The sequence below is a fragment of the Trichoplax adhaerens genome, genomic scaffold, assembly GCF_000150275.1.
Source record: "Trichoplax adhaerens TRIADscaffold_5 genomic scaffold, whole genome shotgun sequence".
Taxonomy (NCBI): Eukaryota; Metazoa; Placozoa; class Uniplacotomia; order Trichoplacea; family Trichoplacidae; genus Trichoplax; species Trichoplax adhaerens.
Window position 1 is genome coordinate 573,678 of NW_002060947.1, and position 23,791 is coordinate 597,468.

Here is a 23,791-nt window from a genome sequence, read left to right on the forward strand (position 1 = left end):
GATGGACGGACTTTTCGTAGCAGATGAGGCCCAAAATGTCGAAAAATAGTTATTCAGTATGGATCTTCCGTGTCTGTTCTCTAAATCACTCGTATTCATTTGAATAGCCTTGATGATCTAAAGTTACTATTTCCAAGTAGAGCTTAGTCACAGGCAATGGAATACAATGTAATATTACTTAATTTAGAAAAAAAACCAGTCAATTCAGAATCGACTGTACTGTATTGCACACGAATTGCATAGTACTGTATACTAAAGTACTGTCTATCATAAGGAAGTGTTTGACACAATTTGTTGACCAAAATTGGCCAGGCATCTGTCCATCCAAAGGTGTTTTGAATGCGTATGCAGTCTTGAATCAAGCTATCTTCACAGTACTGTAGTCCTTGACTGTACTGTACACTGTACAGTACTGTATTTATCCATACTAATACTGTACACTGTACAGTACAGTACCATACCATCGACTACTAGATACTGTACACTGTACAGTACTGTACTGTACACAGTGTACACTGTACAGTACACTGTGCAGTATGCAAACTACTGTAATTGCACAGTACAGTACAGTACTGTACTTACAGTACACTGTACTACAGTATACTAAAATACTAATGTACAGTACAGTACTGTCTATGATAAGGAAGTGTTTGACATAATTTGTTGACCCAAATTGGCCAGGCGTCTGTCCATCCAAAGGCGTCTTGAATCAAGCTATCTTCACAGTAGTCCTTGACTGTACTGTACTGTACAGTACTGTACACTGTACACTGTACAGTACAGTACTGTACAGTACAGTACCATCGACTACTAGATACTGTACTGTACAGTACAGTGTGTCAATTCAGAATCGACTGGACAGTTACAGTTACTCCTGTTCACGGTTATCATAACTTATAAGGAAGCGTTTGACACAATTTGTTGACCGAAATTGGCCGGATGTCTGTCCGCCCAAAGGCGTCTTGAATCAAGCTATCTTCACAGTAGTCCTTGCCTGTACAGTACAGTATTTATCCACACTAATACAGTACTGTACATAGTACAGTAGAGGATCTCATAAGGGTAATTACTGTAGCAGTCCATGACATGACCTGAGTGATTCAGTACTGAGTATACAGGTGTGTGGTGTCCAGTACAGTACAGTGCAGTGGAGCAAATTAATTATTAATTAGTCACACAGTCCAGTAGCTGGCCGATCGATCAAGTCCAATCAGAAAGTTCTAAATCTGTGCATATTATTCATTGAATTGATATACCGATCGCTTAATCAGCCTTATAATTACTTCAATATATCAAGGACTACCGTTTTATTCTCTTCTAGTAGTCCTTCACTACATCCAATATTCTATCCTGGGTGTTGATTGACCCAAATTGGATCATTCCATTCCCTTGAAGTGGTAGACTGACGTGATCGGCTAGCGCGTAGCATAAATTGAATGAAGAAAGAAGCCCTTGCGAAAGGACAAACAACTTTGCATACTGATACATGAGCCTATGACGAGGCGGTTTATCCATGTTGGCTATCTAATCAAGGAGGATGGAGTTGTATCTATGATCAAGTCTATTTGGTTGAGTAATTAATTGACTACTATACCACTGAGAAAGCTTACATCGAAGCAATAAATAGACAGTAAGTGGTACTATCAAATAGCTGGTTTACAATTCAGTACGCAAAGAAAGATCAACGCAAGATGGGAAGTAGGAAAGATCTCCATGGACGACTGGATTACTATAATCAGTTGATACAGGCCACAATATTGACTCATCAGGTAATTTTAGATTATGGACACAACTATCTTGAATCAGATATAAAGTTGTATTGGTTGATGATGCATTATCATGTACGATAGTTTTATACGCGCTGTAAGTAGATGATAAGCCAGATGTCAAGCACGTAAATATCATTTCAGCATTCAGCAATTCATCAAATGATGTATTCGGTCATGAAGTTCCCATGAATTCACTTAGCATGTACACTTGCCAACTTGAATGTCCAGTGGGTTGCACTGATTTATGGCCTATGGGTATAATATCCCAATTCAATAATTTAATTGCCTACTTTATGCACAGTACACGTTTAGTCTATTTTTATTGACTTCCTCCTGACTGCAGAGGAATTGGCTGGCATTGCATACAGGAAATCATAAAACATTCATAGATATTGTACAATTTCTACAGCATCTCTTTATTTGTATAAATAAGAATAACATGGTATTGATTGCTCTAATGATGGTACTTATTCTTATCAAATGCTTGCCAATAGAATCCAGTAACGGGCCTAATTGCCCAAAGAGGCAATCATGCATGGGTTCGTGATAACGTCTATGGTATTCTAGCAGTCTGGGGTTTAGCCTTAGCATACAGAAAATTTGCTGACACAGATGAACAACGTGCAATGTCGTATGAACTAGAGCAGGTAAGTGACACTTATAATCTTCATCAGTATATTTAAAAGAATTTACCATTGAAATTGTTATTTTTACATGTTTTTCTATTCTCAGAGAGTGGTCAAGTTAATGCGCGGTACTCTGATGTGTATGATGAGACAGGTATTATAGCTAATTATTGCCTTTATACACTATTTCGTCTATAAAATTGTTACGTAGTTGTTACTGGATACTTCCCATTAAATATACCATTGAAATATACGGTATAATGTATAGGTGAACGTATAGAATAAACGACTAGATGGTGAACGTATAGGCTGACCGGTGATTTTACACGATTACCGGTTTCTTACACTAACCGTAACATATATACTTTATATATATAAATACATGTTAATGCCTAGACTGTTGAGTATGTTGTTATTGTTTGTTCATTCTAACCATTTCAATTCTTATTTATAATATCAGACGGCATTTTTGTTCCCTTATTGGTATCATAGACACTTTAAATTAAAGCGAAATATTTGATTTGGTAATTACAGATCGACAAAGTAGAAAAGTTTAAGAAAACCCAATGTGTCGATGATGCACTTCACGCCAAGTATAATGCGGGTAATCTATGCATTCTAATATTTTTTATGAAATACTCATGTTTTGCTTTCGATTTATGAAAACATTATGATGATTTAATATCTAAGCAGTAAATGTTATCCACTTTATACTTAATAAACATGATGTGCAGAAAATGGTAGCGTAGCAGCTGGTGATAAAAAATGGGGCCATTTGCAAGTCGATGCTACATCATTGTTTGTTTTAATGCTGGCGCAAATGACTGCATCAGGTATTAGTGCTATGCATAACATTGATATCTTAAAATGAAACCGAATTCATAACGTAGACAATAGTTTGCAGGTAGCTGTTTTTAATTGAACAATTTATTGTTGAAAAATACCATTTAAAAAAGCATTTAATACATAAAAAAGTGGCTCTTCTGTTATAAAATAATGACATAAAACTTAATATTAGTTTAGCTAGCTTGGAAATTCTTCGTATGATGTAAATCTTGATTATCATCACAATATCCATTACGAATTTTAAATACTTGGCTATTATTCTAGGATTGAAAATTATTTTCACGACTGATGAAGTAGACTTTGTACAGAATTTGGTCTTTTACATTGGTAGTGCTTATCGAATTCGTGTAAGTCTACTATAGGTGTTATGCCTTTTTATGCTGAATATCAATATTTGTCATCTTTTATAACATATTATGAAGAAATGATTGTAATACATACTTTTAGTCATGTTCTATAATACTTATAGCAGCCTTGCATTGGTATTTAAATAAATAGGATTATGGAATTTGGGAGAGAGGTGATAAAACCAATCATGGATTGCCCGAATTGAATGCAAGTTCAATCGGAATAGCAAAGGTATAAAATAGGAAAGTGATTATAGTCACTATCCCTTTAATTTATCACCGCTAGCAATGTATCAATCAGAATTTCACTTTGAAGTTACTCTGGATACTGTTTATAGGCTGCATTAGAAGCCATTAGTTCGTTAGACTTGTTTGGATCTCATGGCGGCCCGGCATCAGTAATTCATGTTATGCCTGATCAAATCAAACAGTGTGAGGTAAACCTGTCTTACTATAATATTGTACATAATGGTACAAATTAATGTCAAGCTCCTTTACTTCAGTATAATTCCAATTTAATCAAGTTGATAAAGTTTCTACTGTGCATACACGTATACTATAATATTGCTTATCGATATAATCTATTAGGTGGTTCTACAATCTATGCTTCCTAGAGAATCGAGCTCTAAGGTACTGAAAGAGGGCTTTTTGATATATAGGCCTAATATATCAAAAATCACTCTAAATTTCTGGAGGATTTTTTGTTGATTCCCAAGAATTTATTAGGAATTAACTACCACATTTGAGTGTGTAATAGATATGTACCCATTATATGATCGTATAGGAAATTGGTGCAGCAACTTTATCTGTTATAAGTTTCCCCGCATTTGCTATAGCTGACGATGAACTTGTTCGAATTACAAGAAACGAAATTATTACCAAATTACAGGTATTACTTTATATGCTAACAAGCGATGAGTATCGTCTCAGTAAATCGTTCACATAGAGCTCTGCATATGTATACTTTTTTGCTAAGTATACACAATAAATTAAAATACAGGGGCGATATGGGTGTCGGAGATTTTTAAGGGACGGGTACATGACCGTTAGAGAGGTATGATAATTCAGTATCTAGATTTGATAATATTAATTGTTGATATAGAGTAACAACAGTCCTATTATATATCACTTAGGATCACAGTAGGCTGCATTACGAACCTGCTGAATTGAAAGCTTTTGAAAATATTGAATGCGAATGGCCGCTATTTTTCGCTTACCTTATAATAGATGGAGTATTTCGAGATGACATTGGACAGGTATGATGATTATTAGGCTAGTATTGAATGTAAAGTAGTCAATGCATAAGGGTCACAGCGAAGTGCAATATAAATGCATGCTAAATATAAATAAAGGGTTGCAAGTTAATCTTAGAATGCTGCAGCAAATTAAATCACTCACTAAAGTTTAAGAAAACTCAATAATAGGGATATAACAAGTTTTTTTATATTTCTTAGGTGGACTGTTATAATGGATTATTAGCTGATATTCTTGTTTTTGATGATTATGGTAATAAGCTGATGCCAGAGCTATATTATGTGGAAGCAGATAAGGTTTTCAGTTGCAGTTGTTTTTACCATTATTTCGCACTTTTAAAATCTTACTGACCTAATGCTAGATAATATTATAATTTAATAGGTGGAAATGGAATATCAGAATCCGCATAGTCAAACACGTGTGCCTGGTCCCCATGTTCCGCATATCTGGGGTCAATCATTGTATATATTATCATGCTTGCTGTGTGAGGTGAAGTATTACTAGCTAATGATGAGGTCGTATTTATTATAATTACTATTCGATGAACAGTAAAATTTAGATATGTCATACTTACGTCATTTAAACATAAAAGGAACTAATTACTCCTGGAGAAATTGACCCATTGAATAGGAGACACGTAGTTTTGCCAAATCCAGAACTTGTTGTTCAAGGTTTTTCCTAAATATTTGATTTAATATAAAACTTACGTATTGAAGTAATATTGTCCTAAGGTGATGAAAATAAGTATCTATTTTACTTACTTCATTGCATGAAAGTTGCTTTACTGGCTGAAGATGATAATGTCAGGCAGGAGCTAAATAATGAAGGAATTATAGCGGACACCCCGTCAAGTCTAAAGCAAATTGAAGTATTCCCACCAAGAATGTTGGCTTTAGCCTATCAACATTTAGGTTTATTGATGTAGTCTTTAAGCATGTAAAAACAATGATGAATGCAATGCATTACAAAATAGTTAAGGTCTTATTTTATTATCTGAAATGCTGTAGGAAGGAACGGTAAATTAGGTCTATCAGGGAGGTGAGCGATATAATGCATCAAATACTTATTAGTTATTGGTTGGTTTATGTAATCATTATGAATAATAAAGTGTACGGCAACTACGTCTAGCGAGAAAAAATTTATAGATTTCGTAACTACTCAATAGGCCTCTCCAACTCACAGGATTAATATCTACCAGCTCGTTTTATAGAATTTTTGATTCAGTGGTAGCATTTACACCACAGGTAACTGATCATAAATGCTAGCAAGAGCATACAATTCTAAGCTACAAAATATGTGTTACATACGTTTACTCTGTTAAAACAGTGTACGGATAATTTTTATAGTCAAAATTAATCATAAAGTTCTAGCTTTTAGGATTACTGTAGATGGCGGTAAATGGTATAATTTTGCCTAAATATTGTGTTTTATTTGACAGTTTCTCGATTATAAGCAATTTTACTTGTGTTTGGACAATGAACTGCTTGTTAACGATATCGAAACCGATATCGGATCATTACAAGCTCACTGGCGTCTAACGGGAAGACCTACTATTACCCTACCAATTACCGCCACTATGCTAAGTGCGTTACGGATTAAAGTTGCTGATGAATTAATACGGATTATATATTAATGTACTGTACTTACCGTCGAAAACTAGGCGTAGAGCCTGGATCAGATCGACCATGGATCATAAAACTAATCACTAAAATGCAATTAGGATATATTAATGGCGTAAGGTAAAGCGCTTAAACGAAGTATGGATACTTTTCGATAGTTCGGAAATGAAATGCTTTAGTAATATATTTGTATTACTGTTACTCGGTTGACATTAAAGGGTTCGACTAGGTAAATTAAACGATTTCTTGAGCACATCCTGCGTAAAATCATTGGATTTTTTAGAGACACACTTTTCAGGTAAGTTATACCTGCAATTTAACTAGTAAAACCGCTGCCTATCGGAAGTAAGCAAATCAAATTTAACCTATTTTTATCGTATGTATTGTAGACTCTCCACAAGGTGTACCCCACAAGAATCCTAGCAGATTCTTCCAGATTTTAAGCTCACTCTCTCCGGACAGTGAAATTGTAAGTTGATGTATTAAATATTATTAATATCAAATCTGTGAAATATGGGATGTAACGAGTTTCTTCAAAAGGATGCCAGCTTGGATACTTTCGCACCACCAAAGGTTCTCGGATCAGGAGCTACCACGCCGGAGCGTAATTTATCCATTCCAACTATTATTCGTTCAACTTATTCAAGTAATACCTCGGTATAAATAAATATTAAATATTGCACATTTTCTAATAATTTTGCTATAAAAATTGGTAGGCGAAAAGTTATTAGGTGACAAGGATCAGCGCTTGGTTGATGTTATTGGACAGGGTTTACAGAAGCGCCACCGTCCATGGTCTCTTTTAGCAAAGGCTACACCTAGTTTACCGCAAGATTTGGATGCCGATGTTAGTGATTTACTTCTAAAGTTGGAGAATGAAATTTCACTTCAGGAACTTGCAATAACGCTAAATTCTTTACTTGACAAACGGTACTGGTTCCGGTGTACAGTATTTGCACATCGTGTTCTATATTTTTAGAGATTCCGCACTGAACCTAATCCATCATTTTATTTATTATCTACAGTGGTGCAAATTTTGTTGTAGATTTACCTAGCCGTCTTGTAACGACTGTTGGAGATTTGATTGATGATTTATACAAACAGGTAAAGCAATATAGCGGTACATTTAGTTAGAACATATCCTAGCTGATAGTCTACCTAACGTAGAATTTAACCATTTTGTATTAAAAAGTAACAAACTAATTATAATCAGGTATGTGATTTGAAATTGTGGTCTTTGGTAAGACATGCTGCCGGCTTGTTGAATAAAAGAGTAGAAAATTTAGCAGAGGTTATTGGAATTGCGTTACTTTGCTACTTGTTGCGTAAAAGGCTTCCCAGTCAATTCGATACTAATAGTGATGTTGATTTACAGTCGGTAACAGATATTATTGTACACCAAAAGTTGCTCACTGTTGGATATCCGCCGGCGATACGTGAAGAAACAATCACTGGGTGAGTCGCTAATCTTTAGTAAAGTACTTATCCGAGATTATTATGAGTATTCTGTTGTATATAAAGTTAAAAACGTTAGGGATACGAACGAATATCTTAAAATTATTTACTTACTTTTATAATTTTTAATTAATAGGCCTTTACCGCCGGATGAATTGCAAAAAATTATTTTAACTGCTTGTGGTGATGATATTAGAGCTAGTGTAATAACCCAGGTGATTCTGTAGGAAACTGTTTAACCCCTTGGTTAGAAGTGAGAATAGTCTCTTGCAGTTCCAATTGCTTATTCTTGCTTACATAATGCAAATTCAAATGCATAATATTAGAGCTAGCGTAAAAACCCAAGTGATTTTATAGGAAACTGTTTAACCCCTCCGTTAATAGTGAGAATAGTCTCTTACAGTTCCAATTACTAATTGTGGTTTACAGAAAGAATTTTAAATATGATAGTCTTCAAGAAAACTTACCCTAATTAATTAAATAGGAGTTCCTTATTTACTTGGCCATGTTTATGAGAACGGAACCCCAATTATTTAAGGAAATGCTCCGAATTCGAGTAGGTTTAATTATGGAAGTTATGGCAACTGAAGTAGCGAATTCATTAGAGTGTACAGGTGTGTTCATTGTCATTATTACTTTCCTTTATCATAAACTTTAGGCATAATTGGAGCATTGCTTGATATCATTTTTCGCTGTATTAGGTGATGAAGCATCAGAATATTTCGTTAATATGAGCCCGTTTGAAATGAAGCATTTGCTTCACCAAATTCTTAGTGGTAGGGAATTTGCGGTAGCAGGAGGTAAATAAAATTTCGTAATGCTGCTTTACATGTTATTAAAATTTATGAATATCAAATATACATCACTTTTTCATCTTCTTTCTTGACTAGTTACCGAAGAAGAAAACGTTCATTCCATTTCCAGGAAACAGTCGATTCGCAATAAATCAATTTCTATCCTACCCCTAGACCAAACAGCATCACTTCACCCCGATTCTAGATACACTTCTAGCTTTAAGGTATAACTTAATTTTGGTATTAAATTAAATTATAATCTGCAAGAAATCATTATATTATAACTTTATTTGTAATGGTTCTGATAACGGTGCAGGCGGCCAGCAAGCGTAAAATTTCGGACGTTCCACACCGCCTCCTGACGACTAACAGTACAGACAGTGATAATCCCAGCGACTTTGATAGACCTGGTCAATGGATGCGGAGAAGACGTATAGATGGCGCTTTAAATAGAGTGCCAGAAAATTTCTATCAATACGTGTGGCGAGTTTTAGAAAAGGTAATTATAAATGGCCTTCTTCGTATAGCCTAGTTGAATAATATTAATCAAATATAGCGAATAAGAGTTACTGATGAATTTGCAGTGTCATGGTATCTCTATTGGCGGATATGTATTGCCACAATATCCCATTATTCAAGAGGTTAGAGAAACATCATTAGTATTATTACACCATCGTAACTGGGATGTAACAATTCTATTCTCTGCCTGATTATTATTACTAGATGACTCCCAATGAATTGAAATTCGCGATATGCGTCGAGACCGCATTAAATCGAATACCCCATCCAGAATATCGACAACTAGTTGTTGAAGCGCTTATGGTTTTGGGAAAGGTAGTTGAAATAGAGCCGATCCAAACATTAGGTGGTATTATTGATATGAATTATATTGTTCATCAAGCAAACGAACTATTTTTGGAAGATCAGGTAAATGAATAATCCTTTCGATTTGTCAAGAGATTTAATTGCTTACATAAGACAACGATTTCTGCGATTTCATTACGAATTTTAGACTCGCGTCGATAATATCGATTATCCAGTGCAAGAATTAGAAGGCGCAGAAAACATCTGTTGTGATTTTTACGATAGTGCTCCTGCTGGTCGTTTTGGTACTATTACTTATTTATCTAAAGTCATTCTTAAGCGGTTGGATTGTCATAATACCACTGATTGTATTATAAGCTAACTAGTAATATAGATCACTCTACAACAAATATCATGAATACATTTCTTAAAATTATATAAGCAAATGTAAACTCATAAATGAAATTTTTAGTTGCACGATTTTTAATTATGTCGTCTTCCATTTGATAACATAATCGGCGAATAGATCATTATTTTATGCAGCTTTTATTTGTATGTTTGCATTATACCGTACTTCTGTCTTAAAGAAATAAGTTAACTTGGCGAATTAAACACTTCTGCCATAATGTAATGAAAAATAACTGTTCATTTTAATTGTATTCTAACTGCTAACTAGTACCATACGGTTGATTATTTGCCGTAATTTAGATAGTTAGTAATTGTATTATAGTTGACATTTATGAATGAGGTCAATGAAATGTTATATTATTGCACTAACACAAGAATGGTGTGTATCAGCAGCTTTATTTCTTTCAGCATTTGACACTGACGGAATTATAACGAAAGCGTTACAGGTGTACTTTATATAAGCAATAATTTGATGCAATGCTAATAATATTCTTCATAGAAATGAGCCGGCATAAATTCTACATAAACTGATAATTAGGAGTGCATTTACATTTGTATTGGATTGGATAGTTGAGGGTCTAAGAAGTAAAAATTAGTTTTTTACCGACTATTGGCAAGGAATTTGCAAGGATGAATTTTACTAGATTAATTAATGAAATTAATGAAACTATTATAAACAAGCAACTATACTAAATATGGATGTGAGTTAATTATTTGCGTGAAGTGTAATTAGTTGGTAAAGAAATCAATCAATGAGTCCAAGTTGTAGTGATTTAGTAATTCTAACAGTGCAGGCACTTTGTTTTTTACACTTTGGCCCTAATACAAATAAGCAAAATAAGATAGAAGCATATTATAACATTATTTGACATTTAATGTACGTAGTATAGATGCAACTGTAGTAGATTTCTATTCATTAATCCTTCGCTGTGGAATCTATCATTTTTTATCTATCTTTTTACCTTAAATTTGTATGTATCCAGGTATAAATCAGTAATCATACCTGCACATGGAATGCAAATAGATTATCAGTATACATCTGTACAATAAATTAAGATTAATATTGTTTTTGGTAATTTTGACTAATAAGACCAATGTAGTTGAATAACTCGAGTTTATATCGAATTTTGCTGCGACTCAAGCTAAAGCTAAATTCAGAACGCGTTACTTCTTTAATTGCAATGCAGTGAGTTCAAATAGTAAAATACTAACCAGATAAACGTTCTAATCGTGATGGTTGCTTCTTAAATTCCTCTCGTAGCTGTTCAGCATTTGCTGAGATAAAAGGAAATTCGTAAAGTACTTTTTAGATTAGTAAATACGTTTCACCTGCTTACATGATAGATTTGTGCTCTTTATTGGCGAAGTGCTGCATGTAGATACGACTTACCTAGAATTTCTCTATAACTTTCTGATAGACACGTCGTACCACCTTCACTAACTTCCAATTCCTGTATAATAAAATTTTACAATAAATTCGACGTAATCGCGTAAAATTTATGAAAAAATATAGATATCATAGCTATATTTAATTATACTTGAGGACTAGTTTTTCTAATTAAGCTGATGTGTACGATATTTATCATTGTTGACCTATGCAAATTTCGAAGCAGAGTAAAATTGACTAACCTTCAGAGCGTCGATTATTTGTACTCTCTTAGCTAAACTTAATTGCTGTTCCATCTTTGGGTGTATAATATTTAATGCATGGGCAATAGAATCGTCATTTATATCTAAATGTTATACATAAGTGAGGTTTTTCAACTTTAGTCTTTCTATTTAATGAAATGGTCGTTGAATACTCTATTTCATTGGCTATGTTTATGCTTATGGTTAATTAATACCGTGAGAAATATTTAAATTGATCTTTTTTTTGGTTGCTTCCTTGGTCATTACATCTTTCAAAATTGCTATTGTAGATAAGTTATCCGATCGAAAGATGCCCTCTCCCTTCCTATGAGACCAATCAGACAAATATTTTAACACATATTTCAGATGAAACGAAAAGAGTTGGAAAGAATTTATTATGATCCAACGACTCAGTTCTTGCAGTAGCATATAAACTTAATATAACGGCTAGATCATAAAATTACTTGTATCGACATTCTAGTTGAGTATCTAAGAAAGTGGAGCGGAAAGCCATATTGACGGAATCACCAGAAGCTCTATTTAGAAAACAAATATGGAATTAGTGTTTACCAACGCAGAATTTTATTTTCGCTAGTTATTTTTAATATAAATTGTAAATCATTATAATACATTTATCTTATGAATTAAATGCCATGCAAATAGGTATTCTATTACCTTTCGGGCATATCCGGCAGACAAAAGTTAATCCATGAATGAATTTCTGCTAAGCTAAATTGGCCGGAAAGCTGTAGCACATTAAAAGGCCTAGTAATATTGATTCAAAGATCAAATCAAAACAACATAAGACAACATTTCGACTCAATTTAATTGATAACATATATTTATAGCTACATATAACGTTTTATGTGACATTTCAATTTAGAAATCGAATCTAATCTCAGCTAAGCTTATCTAATGCAATCATAACGGCAACGATCAGAATCAATAACTTATGAAAAAGAGATTTTAAAATTGCACTTTAGAAAATCGCATATTAATTAAGACGTTCTGTTTCAATACTAGGACAATCTTTAATGCGATATTTTTAATAAAGCTAAAGAATTGCAAAATCTCATTCATATTTTTAGGAATTATTACATTTCTTTTACCTTGATTCATCTAAGGCACTAATTCTTTGATGAAGGGAGAGCGGCTTAACGTCATATTGTCTGACTTGGCACGATTTTGGTTGGCATCGAGGTGTAATATAAGCCTGCAAGGTTCCATACTGTCCTTCGATGGATCGAATCTGTCATTATAACGATTGAGATGGAAAATATAAAAGAAAAGTAGTAACTTTGATCTTCTTAGCTCTTACTTTTCAGGTGTTGTCTTGCAATAAAGTAGTTTCTTCTCTTACCTTTAACTCCAATCTTGTAGTATTAGCCTGGCATCGGTATGTTGCTAGGAGATGATTACCATTCTATTAAATAGAGATCGATCATATGCAAGTTAAGAAAATAATAGGCTTTCTATTTAAATCCATCTATCTTAAGTCTTAATTGAATCAATCAGAGATGAAATACAGTTATGCTAAGGAATTTAATCTTAAGTTAACTAAGCCTTCCTCGTTCAAATTATAGCACGATAGTCAGGTTTATTTTTAAGATATTTGAAATAGAATTTTACGTGAATAAGTCAGCATTATTTTACTATTTACATTGATTCACTGCTTTACTATCTACATGGATTTACTACTTCACTATTTACATCGCTTTGTCGGTTTTACTACTTATATCAACTCATTATTGCAAATGTATAGTGTACTATACTAGTGCCCCAAATTGGGAAAGTATGTGAATTCGCATAGAAAATACATTTTTAATGTCCCTTCACAGCTTAGTATTTTGTAGTGAATAATAAACCTGTATTAATAGTTTTTTTATATAATACTCTTCTACTTTAATTTCCAATATGATAATAAAGCTTCTATCCTAAGGTACTTACAAGTAATCGTTTGTAATTAGTTGCTTCCTATAGTAAATACTATTACTATTACTATTGAGATGCTGCCAAAATATATTCTAGCGATACATTGGGTTAATCAAATACAATTGTAGTTGGAATCTTATCTCTGTCTAATCATTTGCAATAGCAGAAATGTTTTAGCATAATTTTGAGTTGTAGTGTACTATTTTTGCAACTTATGTTATACCCTTCCAGGATGCTACTGTCAGAATTGCAGGCTAAAATATGAAAAGTGGCTAATTGCAGTTAGGTAGAACATTTCTATCTTGTAGCTTACATTTTGCTGATAAAAAATTAGGAGTAGACACTAAAATCAGCTGAACTCCAACATGTTACTTAATATTGCAGAGTAATGCACAAGCTAGTTGCAGTTTGGTACGACCAAATGTATAACACTGGAAGTATTATAGCAATATTACTTATTATTTTACCTTAATATCGATATTATATATCAACATTTATACAATTTTAAGTTGTAGCATACTATTTTGCTATTTTAAGCTACGCCTTTCCCGAATACTACTGTTAGTGTCTATCACTGTCATGAAAATGACTTAAGCATAGATGCATAGTTTACGATAATATTTTATTTTGAACTCCCTAAAAAATATAAAGCACTACTTTAGGAATTGTTGTTGTTTATGATAAAGTAAATCCCTATAATATATGATGGAATAATGAATGTATTCAGTTGGTATTTGAAATATAGAAATTTGATAGGGCTAGTAGTTGAAAAAACTTTCGTATGAAATTGTTTATTACTTCAAGTGTACGTATATGATAATTTAATCGTAATAGCATTATTGTTATTAAAAATTTGCTGCTAGTGCAGCAAATATGTGTACTGCTACTGATAGAGTATGTAAGTGGGATAGTAATCAACGAAAAGAAGAAAAAGAAAGTTACGTTAAACTTTGTTGTGCCTTAGTGTGTGCACTTCGCAAAGATTCCAGTTACTGTACCGTAGGCTGGGGAAGTAGTCTTACGGATTAAAGTAAAATTCACCAGAAGTACTGAGTAGTTTCTTGCGTCGCAAGAATAGTTATGGCAGTGCCATAGCTTAAAAATTCAAAATGACTAAAGGGGATTAGATATAATCTTTTATCCTTTACCTTACATTTTGCTAGCACAAGTTACAACGAAAATTAGGAGTAAACACTAAAATCAACTAAACTCTCGTATGTTCAATATTGTAGAGTAATACATAAGCCAGTTGTAGTTTGATATGATTAAATGGATAATAGTAGTCTTGATTGGAAATACTATATTAATATTGTTTAGTATTTTTACCTCAATATCAACGTCACTAAAGCTCACGACAGCCGAATTTTTATCCAAATCTAGTAGATCAACTGGAACATCACTCTGTTATTAATAAAAATTAGAAAAAAGTCATATTTAGGATAATGCATAGCAAAATGTTATAGGATATTATTCTTAACTAGTTCTTATTTAAAAGCTTCGTAAGCAATTACGATATGATCAGTAGCAGTTTATACAGAATTTAAATTATGTCCGGATTATACCAGCAAGTAAATTTAATAAAGACCTGCAGCAAAACATTATCGATCGGCATTTGGACCTCTAGTGTTAAGTGGTAACTTGCATCATCGCCATTTAGGACAAACTTGTCGTTAATGGAAAACTAAATTGAATATAAAAGTGAATTGAAATCAGCATTTAAAGTATTAGCTTTTCGTACATGGAGATCAGGGGCCACAAATAAATTGAAAGCTATGCATACTTTATGCATAATTGTTAAAAGATAAGATACAAACCTGAGGAACTGCAGAAACACGATTGTCGGTACTAGCCATGTATTGATAATTCTCTCGCTCTCTAGCAATTCTTACCTGTAACTCTTCAATCTCAGATCTAAAAATTTCAGAGTATTACGGAAATGTGGCTTATTTGATAATAAAATGGATAGCTATCAATACCATTAATGTAGTAGTAATCAACATCAAACTATCTCATCATGCTGTAATGTCGGTTTACTTTAATAAATCAACTTTCATTTGGTTTTCTTCTGACGTGGCCGATTTCATGTAATCTCCGTTGGCTCCTTGATGATTTTGAGCTACAGAAATTCCTGTTATCCAGCCAGCATAGGTCGATACAACTGCTTCATTAACGTTAACATTGGCTACCCGTCCGCCAGCCACCGATGTTATACTTTCTGAAAATGTCTACAGTTACCACAAGATATAAAGTTAGTCGTATTTATTTCTATAGCAAGATCTGAGGTAATCTTTTGACTTGAAAGCGATCAAGAGCTAGAGTTTTATTCTTATTTGCCAAAGTAGCGAAATCTTTCGCAACTATTATAATTTTCTTTACATGGCTTGTAGAAACATTCAACTTACACTTTTACACTTGATTTCAGGATCACCAGTCTCATCATAGCCGTAAATCTGTAATAAGCCATCGTCTCTACCCACTAGAATTTCATTTTTACCATCATCAAATAAATCATAAGATTCCATACATAGGACGCCTATTGTTGGAATGGTTATTCATAGTTATTTGCTTCAATAGTAATAGTGAAATTTACCCTGACTATTTCTAAAAGAAATAACCATTTAATACAGTATATGCCCTACCGCCAAGGTTATCATCATTAGGTAATTCCCAACGATGTAGAGGTTCCGTCCTAATTATAGGATTTATTTTAAAATTCATTGTCGCCATTCGTGCGTAAAGGATCAATAAGAAAATTCTTAAATAGATTCGCAACTTAATGTATTAAAGTATAAATAACTTACGGTCCGATATGGACAACACCAAATAGCCCATCAGATGTACCATATAGGATTTCACCTTTGGGATCCATTAAGCATGTGCATGTCGGTGATCCACTAATGTCAACTTGATATCTTAAATCTGAATCCTAGATTGGGTTTTGACGTAGCAAAAATGAATTAATTTAAAATTGATATTCTTGCGTATTACAGTATACATAATATCTTAAATCTAATTCCTAAATTGGATTTTTCCGGTAGCAAAATTAATCAAAAATTTTTTATTTCTTAATGTATGGAAGACTCACTCTAATCACTCTCAAGACTCTATCTTGGCATGCTAAAATGGGGATAACGTCATCTATCCTAGAATAGATGTGAAAGAAGTTATAATTAGGCATGAGGTAAGAGACTAAATTTTGGAGAATATAAATTACTTTGTTATAGTAATAAAATGCCAAATCGACTTACTGTTCCGATGGGACACAGATAGTATCGTTAATTCTATCGGTAGATAAATAGTAATTAAAATCTTTACAATCACGATAGTGATTATAAATGTAGTTGCCACAGAGGAATAAATCACTACCATAAACTGCCCTGCAATAAAAATATGAGCTTGCATTAATTTAAATATTTAATTAATTGCGTAGTAAGCCCATCAGTTCACGGCTATATAACCTGCAATATAGTACGGAAAACAATAACTGTAGGTAATATGACTAAAATAACAGTTAAATTATTCTGTACGGCTAATTTACAATTAAGAAATCATAACGCGCATTTTGATTAAACAAAGTACTAGCTTTGAATAGGATCATCTTAATCCTGTATAGCAGAAAAAATTTAACACTATCATTCTGGCGGGTTAGTTATGCATTCATGAATTAGACAGGCAAATTTTTGAGAAAGTGAATAAATTACTGTTTACGACTGATATTGAAATAAATTGAAATATCTCTAACAAGAGCTAACAACATAGTAAGAACTGTATCTAAATACTTCAGCTAATTCATTCCTAAAGTTATCATACTATCCCTACTGATTAATTTCTTGATTCTGAAAAGAATCAAGTTTGGTAGTTCGTCACAAAGAGGATAGCGATCTAATTAATACTAATTCTGTTTTTTTATTAAAAAGTTAGAATCTACTGATACCTTGAATCATAAATATCATATGAACTTTAACGCTGTATTTCACCGAATTTATTCTATTTTAAATGTGCAATGCCCGACTAGTAGGTAGCTGATAATCATAACAATACCCTAGAAATACTATCTCAATCTCCTCAAATTTGATCATTATCAAGCTTTAATATAGCGCACACTTGATAAGCAAATATAATAGCGCATTCATGAGCTAATAAAACAGAAATGATCAACTTACATGGTTTGGATACTTTCGGTTAAGTTTGTGTCAAAGTTGAGAAATTGCTTGCCTTTTTTATTATAACCCCGTATTTCAGGCCCACATGATACAAAAATTCGATCTTGTACATTACCTAAAGGCCCACCAAGTTCTAACCGAGTAATTTTTGGTCCAGGTAAAGTTTTAAAAACAATCTATCGGCGTATTTATGGTATGAAATGGAATATTTTTTATCGGATTGCATTAAATTATGTTGAGAACTATTTCATCTTGAAAATAATAAGAATATCTTAGCTTATCATTAAAACTTACAGATGCATCGCCACGTTTCATTTGAAAACAAGTTACTGCTCCTTCATGATCCGCTACTACCACCTAACCAAATACATAAAATTTTGGAACTGCGTCAATTTTGAACCAATATGAAATAAACTGACACACAGTTTAGTTTAGAGATTATTTTCACTCTCTATTCGATCTCCTATCATTCAAGAACTGATGATGATCAGGCTAACGGTGGTCTACTGCATGGTAACGTTTTAGTTAAGGTACGTATGTTGTATTCTCTAATTTAACATATTCATTAACAGTCTTATAATCTATTAAAGTGTCGAAGATTTAAAATTCATAGGATTACTCCAAAGGTTCTTCTCTAATTTAAATTTACCTTTTGGCCATGTTTCTCTTTAGCCATAGGTAAAATTTTGGTTGTTTTGGGCGATGTAACACCAACCTAAAAGTAAAAGATTATCTATTTGAGAGATGGACATCATTTCTTTGTAGATTGAAGGGCTCCAATATAATCAATTCGTATTGCATGATTAAATTACTTGGAAACTATTTCACCGAAACGAATTATTTGACAACACGAATGTAAATTTTTTGAATTAATTAAAAGCTTGATGTCAAGAATATACCCCATATACGAATCATTATTTATTAAGTAGCCGTTAGCACCTTATCTGTGCAATCACGTCAAGAACAAATTGTAATAATTTTACCCATATTTCTGCTCTCATTTCATGACATTCGAAAAAAATCAGTTAAATATTAGTGTACAAATAATCTAAAAGCTGTCATTGTTGCCTATATACGAATCATTATTTCTCAAGTAGCCACTGTAAACCTATCCGTACAAAAATATCAAGGCCAAATTGTGACGATTTTACACGTATTTCTGCTCTTATTTGATATTATTCTAAAAATCAGTTAAATACTAGTTTTAAAATAATTAAAAATACTGTAAATGTTAATAGCATTAAGCTCTTTAACTAAAAGTGGATGTTTAAACACATGCAAGGGAAAATTACGCAGTTTTACATTAAATAGTTGCTTTACGATATTGTGATGAATAAAAATCTTCATTTAGTACGATGTTAATATCTACATGTATAATTTGGTGAAAGTCTTAATAGATATTCTAATGAGGGAATTCATCGACAGTATTGGATTGATATTCTTATTACAGATCGAGTTGGAATGCGATTGTGCATACCTATGCGATACGGGGAGTAATAATTTATAGCCAGTTGATTACTACGGATACCGAACACAAATTTTAGTAAACCTATTGCTTTAATCCTCATATATATCGTGCTAAATCTATGCGCCGTTCTAATAATGCACAGTAGATAAATATTTGGACAATTTACTTTTAATATTTGGCTCGATCGGGTACATGACCACTGATTGATAAAACAGTATCTGATGTTTAAAATTAACCAAGAATAGACATCCTGATATTAGACCAAAGACGTAAGTACACTATGAATGTTGCTTACGATTCTGAACTTAAAACAGATCATTATCTACATAATAGTAAAAGAATTAAATTTTCAGTAAGAAGACATTTAACTTGAACTCATTTAACGCAAGTGAACCAATAAGTAATATGTTAAGGTAAAAGTAGTGAAATTGATGACAGTGCTATATTCTAATCTTCTAAACGATAGCAAGAAATGATACAAAATAATTATTAGATACGATAAATGCGGAGATTTTAAATTTCTGCTCCAAGCAGAAATTATAGCCACTTACTTGAATATATTCAGAGCGAGTTAGTTCAATCTCCATTATAATTGTACTACACTTAGTTCCAGGATAAATTCAATATTACTTAATCCCAGTCTTCAACCTTCAATTTCTGGATTTATCTCTACAGAGAATAAAGCATTTAATCGGATATAGACATCAAGAAATTGATAAAGAGCACCTTTCCCAAACAGTAGATGCAATCACAATACTAGTTAGTCGTTTCATATATTTAATGCCGCTTCAATATCATTTATAGGAGGCGAATTAATCAACGTCGAGTAACTGACTAAAATCTACATTTATATCACTCGAGTTCTTACGTTAATTCAGTCAAATTTGTGATCCAATGGCTTTCAATGACAACTGAAACCAAGGCTAGGGATAAATTTAAGAGAAGATAATGGCTCTAATAAATGAAATTCGACAGCTAAATAGTGTATAGAATATATGGTGTCGTAGCCTGATTTAGCTCAGTAAAGAAACTGAGACAGAATAATTTTACAGCTTTAATAATCTTCGAAATAGGTGTAATTTCGAACGTATTTTGAAATTTGTGGTACTTGTTTAATCAGGACAGTACTGTATCACTTCTAGCTAACTACGTTAACAGTAATAGAAGCACTATATAAAACTTTGTACTTAAACTGATGGCTAAGACTATATCAATAGAACCAGCAATAAAGCAGTCTGTATAAGTTGCTTAAAATAATGCACATTAGGAGCAATAGTCATGAAAAACGTTAGCTAGTCTCTATACAGTGTCTCAATCCTCTCCAATAGCATATCATTTACTATATCAAATGATTACCGTAAACAATAAGTTGATTTATTAGCTACCGTAGTAGTGCACTTAGAGGAGTAAATAACGCTATTAATTCCATATCCAGTTAGCCTTCTATTCTAGTTCATAACTTTGTCCTATGCAGTCCATTACAATATATACCCTATATTATGCAGTATACTTTACTATAGTGCCAAGTGTTTGAAGACTCTTCAAAGCATCAAGACTACTGCACGATTTCAAAAGAGGAAGAAAAGTAGTTGCTAGGTAACGACCAATCACGTGGCCTTTAATCTCTCCAGCAAAATGAAATACATATGTATATGTATTAAATCATTCCGATTTCTTACCTTTCCTCATGACAGAATTGCAAATTGCGATGTTATAATGTTAGGGTTAGGGTTAGGGTTAGGGTTAGGGTTAGGGTTAGGGTTAGGCTTGCAGATCTACAGCTATATTTGGTAAACTATGTCTGTACTAGATGCTCTCACCAAAATTTATCGGTAATTTTTGATACGATCATCCTCGATCAGGAAGGCAAGATGCTATAAAATTAATAAGTATCTGTAAAGCTAGGTAAAAGTGATGTAAAATCTAAAACTAGAACACTGAATCTGAGACACGGTAGATTCAAGTCTGTAGCAGTACATTAATCCCTGAGGTGAAGTAGGTGTTATATATCTGTAATAAATGTCGTAAACTTGAAAAGAAAGTAAAATTATCAATGGTAGTAATGAAATATTTGCGTAAAACTATAACCTTTAAGTAGCAATGAATTAAGCTATACCGTATTTACGGAATGGCCACCCATGCAGGGAATAGACTGTATCATGACTACTATTTACGACTAGTAAATTTTATATTACTTAAACGGAGACTATTGTAAGCTCATAAGATCGAAGTTGATATAAATCTAATAGTTTAATTCGTGCAAATAAATAAAACTGCTTATACGTGCACAGCATGCTAGTTACTCAAGTAGAATTAGATTATAATTACATAAATCGGAAAGACGTATTTTGATACAAATTGCTATAGTATGCTAGATTATACCTTTGTAATACAAGTTCAATTTTGGTATTCCTAAGTAAATAATATAGTAATATATTGCCTTACTACTTAAACAGCAAAATTCGATTTATAAAGTTACCACTAATGCAACTTTATTATCATTACAGAAAAGCAAGTTTTATCATTTATGATAATTAAAATTTCGTTGCATATTGATGTGCTATCATGTTAGAGAAACCCTTGTATATTTATCTCTTAGGTTACTAGTATAGATTTATTTGTTCGAAATGAGCCAGAAATTATAAAAATCGCAATAATACTCCATATTCATTTTAAACAGTATTGCAAATATGTGAAATGCGATATTATTCTTATGCGTTTTTAAAATAATGTGAACATTTTAACGATCGATTTACGTCTCAATACATGTGAACATGGTGATTCTTACGTGTTAGTGAAACCTGTAACACTGTAACACATTTACTTCAGCTAGAATTATGTTCCTTGTTCATTTAAAGCTTAGCTTGAGCACTTTTGCTATCGATTAATATTTTAATACGCAACAACCGAGTGGTTCAATAGATCTAATAGAATAACAGTACAGTTAGACTTCTTAGTATTGATTAGATAAACCCAATTGATTCCTCAGTTTAATTCCTGTACTTGTGGGTATAATTGTACGTGTAGCTGGTGTTATAAAATCTGATAAGTAAAAGCATAAATAAGTTTACTTCAAAATTATTTACGAATCGAAACATTATTTTTTAAAGGGTATAAACGACCTAGACTTCAACTTACCGTAATCAACATTAACGATGCCGATAAATGCATCATCTATTGCGATAACTGATGTGCAGGGATTCCCGATTATTTATATCTCAGTGTCTTAATATCAACATCTCCGTAAATTTACTACAACGCGTACTGCAATAATCTTTTAAAAATAGACACTTATACAATTTTGCAATCTCATATACAATTCATCTATTTTCGTATAATCTAGCAATCTTACTCTATCTTTCCTAAGCTATGCAGATGTTGGTATGTTGCCATCAAACTATGCCAAGATACTTGCATCCTGCTAGATGAGTCGAAAATATTCATCGAATTAGCACCGATGCCAAGGAAACACATTTACGTATCAGATAACTATATACGCCTATAACATATTGTTACGTAGTAGAGCGGTTTAATGAGTAACATTAATAGTCAACATTTCATTCCATGCTGTTGCACACAAATCAGTTAATCCTGTACGTGGTATCATATGATGGGAATGTAGAAGTTTTACCCTATCGCTTCAAAGCTATACATAACGTAGGTATGCTACGATCAAATGATGTAAAGATTCTTGTATCTTAGTAGATAAATTTAAAATATTTCGGAAGCAAATTTACGTATCAAGCGGCTAGATATGCCAGTAACATAACATATTGTTGTTTAGTAGAGCAGCTTAATTATTAATATTACTCAGCATTTCACTGTAGGCTCCGGCATACGAATCAGCTAGTTATGCACTTGATATTATACAATGAGAACATGAAAGCCTTACTCAATCGTTCTTGAGCTATATTCATGCTAGTATTCATGCTAGATGAGTCGAAAACATAGAGGATATGCGTTTACGTATTAGGCAGCTAGATACGCTAGTAGCATGTTGTTGCATAGTAGAGTAGTTCAATAAGCAATATTAATAGTCTATCTGTTCTCTAGTAGAATTTATTGATCCGATTATGCGCAATTAATTTATCTAGCCTAAAGTTATTGGCAGGATCATCCGTTGCACCACCCTAGATGAATAAATTAGTTTGTCTAGGTTGTATTGTTGTATAGAATCAATTCATTATTACCAATTAATTATCATATTGATGTTATTCCAGTAAGATAGGGGTGTTGATTAATGGAATCAAATAGCCAAAATCAGTATTTGTTTATGCTGTATAAGAATTAAAGACTTACTGTATACGCGTAAAGTTGAACTCATTGGGACTGAAACGTATATTTTAGTGCCAACTGTTTCAGAGTTGGCTGTTGACGATCCTTCTAAGATAAAGTACTTATTCGGCTGATTCGGTTAGCCCTGTCAATTACATCTACTCTAAACTACTTATAGCTAACTTATCCAGCATAATTGTAAACGGACCATTCTGCTGAAGCAAGCCTATTCGCCTTTGAAATAGGTAGGTGATGTAATTTTAAAAGAATAGTTGAAGAAATCGTTGTCAATGATTAACATAAGGAGAACAAATGTATTCAATTTTCGTGTGAGTCGAATACGCCAATTATCTCTACATCCATTTCGATTCAATTTTATAACATATGTAGTTTGCAAATTCC

General features: G+C 32.8%; 2 protein-coding genes across 2 annotated transcripts; one reads left to right on the forward strand and one right to left on the reverse strand.

The window, feature by feature from the left end:
* Window positions 1–1,691: 1,691 nt before the first annotated feature.
* TRIADDRAFT_25466 (uncharacterized protein) lies at window positions 1,692–9,896 on the forward strand (the record flags this gene model as incomplete). The annotated part of the gene is made up of 34 exons (XM_002112249.1): window positions 1,692–1,769; window positions 2,264–2,416; window positions 2,502–2,549; window positions 2,930–2,999; window positions 3,130–3,228; window positions 3,506–3,588; window positions 3,740–3,820; window positions 3,927–4,025; window positions 4,177–4,218; window positions 4,373–4,477; window positions 4,589–4,642; window positions 4,722–4,844; window positions 5,043–5,138; window positions 5,224–5,331; window positions 5,435–5,513; window positions 5,619–5,753; window positions 5,850–5,880; window positions 6,008–6,086; window positions 6,281–6,425; window positions 6,503–6,581; window positions 6,680–6,784; window positions 7,010–7,118; window positions 7,186–7,391; window positions 7,487–7,565; window positions 7,675–7,752; window positions 7,837–7,916; window positions 8,053–8,131; window positions 8,401–8,530; window positions 8,618–8,716; window positions 8,807–8,934; window positions 9,027–9,209; window positions 9,295–9,351; window positions 9,434–9,637; window positions 9,723–9,896. 34 exons carry the CDS (start codon window positions 1,692–1,694, stop codon window positions 9,894–9,896), a joined length of 3,498 nt encoding a protein of 1,165 aa, XP_002112285.1.
* A 755-nt stretch (window positions 9,897–10,651) lies between these two features.
* On the reverse strand, window positions 10,652–19,701 carry TRIADDRAFT_25051 (uncharacterized protein; the record flags this gene model as incomplete). Its single annotated transcript, XM_002112701.1, has 23 exons — window positions 10,652–10,741; window positions 10,885–10,925; window positions 11,135–11,197; window positions 11,313–11,373; window positions 11,552–11,655; window positions 11,767–11,876; window positions 12,016–12,087; window positions 12,227–12,316; window positions 12,661–12,800; window positions 12,912–12,974; window positions 14,810–14,884; window positions 15,069–15,164; window positions 15,298–15,394; window positions 15,518–15,708; window positions 15,886–16,016; window positions 16,123–16,172; window positions 16,285–16,409; window positions 16,569–16,626; window positions 16,732–16,860; window positions 17,647–17,822; window positions 17,941–18,003; window positions 18,296–18,361; window positions 19,666–19,701. 23 exons carry the CDS (start codon window positions 19,699–19,701, stop codon window positions 10,652–10,654), a joined length of 2,127 nt encoding a protein of 708 aa, XP_002112737.1.
* Between the last annotated feature and the right edge of the window lie 4,090 nt (window positions 19,702–23,791).